At 61.1% G+C, this 1,436-nt stretch overlaps 1 protein-coding gene across 1 annotated transcript in view; it reads right to left on the bottom strand.

The window, feature by feature from the left end:
- CAST (calpastatin) overlaps positions 1 to 520 on the bottom strand; it is a 70,442-nt gene extending 69,922 nt beyond the window's left edge. Inside the window, exon 1 of the mRNA XM_035889759.1 lies at positions 380 to 520. Coding sequence (XP_035745652.1) covers positions 380 to 520 — 141 coding nt within the window. The remainder of the gene's footprint in view (positions 1 to 379) is intronic.
- Positions 521 to 1,436: the final 916 nt, after the last annotated feature.

Consider the following 1,436-nt stretch of genomic DNA (forward strand, 5'->3'; position numbering starts at 1 on the left):
AGAGGCGTTGGGGGGGGGAAGAACCGCGCAGGCGCTTCCCTTTGCAGGGAGGCGAAGGGGTTAACAAAAGGGCCGGTGTGGAGCCAACTGGAGATCCGTCTTAAATCGCTAGCACTGGTTTGGGCTGACTTACTGATCATATGGAGTCAGCTATAGGTAAGAAACAGCACTGCAGGGAACCTGGAGGGGGGCAGATGAGTAGGGAATGGCCCGTCTTTGTTACGGGCCTTGGGAGGCCTGTAGGAGAACAGAGCGTCTGGCACTGTGTCGGTATGGGGATGGCCAAGGTCGGTATGGGGATAGCCGACGTCGGTATGGGGATGGCCAAGGTTGGTATGGGGATGGCCAAGGTTGGTATGGGGCTAGCTGACATCAGTACGGGGATAGCCAAGGTCAGTACGGGGATAGCCAGGGTCGGTGTGGGGATGGCCAAGGTCGGTATGGGGATGGCCAAGGTCGGTATGGGGATAGCCAGGGTCGGTGTGGGGATAGCCGACATCAGTATGAGGATAGCCGACATCAGTATGGGGACAGCCAAGGTCGGTATGGGGATAGCTGACGTCGGTATGGGGATAGCCAAGGCTGGGGAGCCGGTTGGTACCGGCTGCGCTGTTCTGACAGGGGAATAAGGGGGGTGGAAGCTGGAGTTCACCAAAAGGACAGGGTGAAGAAGAGGAGCGGATGAAGCAAACGACCCCTGAAGACCACCGACTCAAATCACTGAGCACGCGCAGTCGGGAGGGACTTATGGAAATGACCTCTGGAAACTAATGTTAATACGAAGCGGGGACAGGTTCTGCCTATGGATAGGGGCATTGGGCAACTTCATGTATAGGTAACACTTTGCTGCATGTGAACGGGGCAAGCTGCCGCGTGGAGGTGCGCACGGCTTTGGTGGGACGGCCTCCGTGCTGCCCCGCGCTGAATCACCATACCGACTGTGCAGGCTGGCAGACGGGGGAGGCTGTTTCCGCACGTCACCTTTTCTCCGTGGGAGTCAGTGCCTCAGCCCTCCCCCTCGGAGCAGCGCTGGGTCTGGGCACCAACGCTCCGCTGGAGTCGGCTCCCCAGCAGCTCCTGGCCAGGGATCATGCCCCGTCCCCGAGCCGGGGCCATTGGCCCCTCCGCAGGCCTCCAGCCGCGGGCATCGCCAGGGCCTGAGCAGGCACAGGAGGCAGGGATGCCTTCCCGCACACCAGTGCCCCCCATTTCGGGCACGGCCATGGATCCCGTACGTTGGTGGGGTGTCGCCTCGAGAGGATTTACCGCAGCTCGCGTTACTGAGTGGAAAAGCGTTCAAGGTCTGGCAGTTTTCTAAGAGTGAGTCACAGAATCCCAGCCTGGCCAGGGCTGGCAGGGCCCTGGGGAGCTCACCCAGTGCCACCCCCCTGCTCAGGCAGGCTCACCCAGAGCAGGGGGCACAGGACAGCGGCCAG

The sequence above is a fragment of the Egretta garzetta genome, unplaced genomic scaffold, assembly GCF_000687185.1.
Source record: "Egretta garzetta isolate BGI_Z169 unplaced genomic scaffold, ASM68718v1 scaffold602, whole genome shotgun sequence".
NCBI lineage: Eukaryota > Metazoa > Chordata > Aves > Pelecaniformes > Ardeidae > Egretta > Egretta garzetta.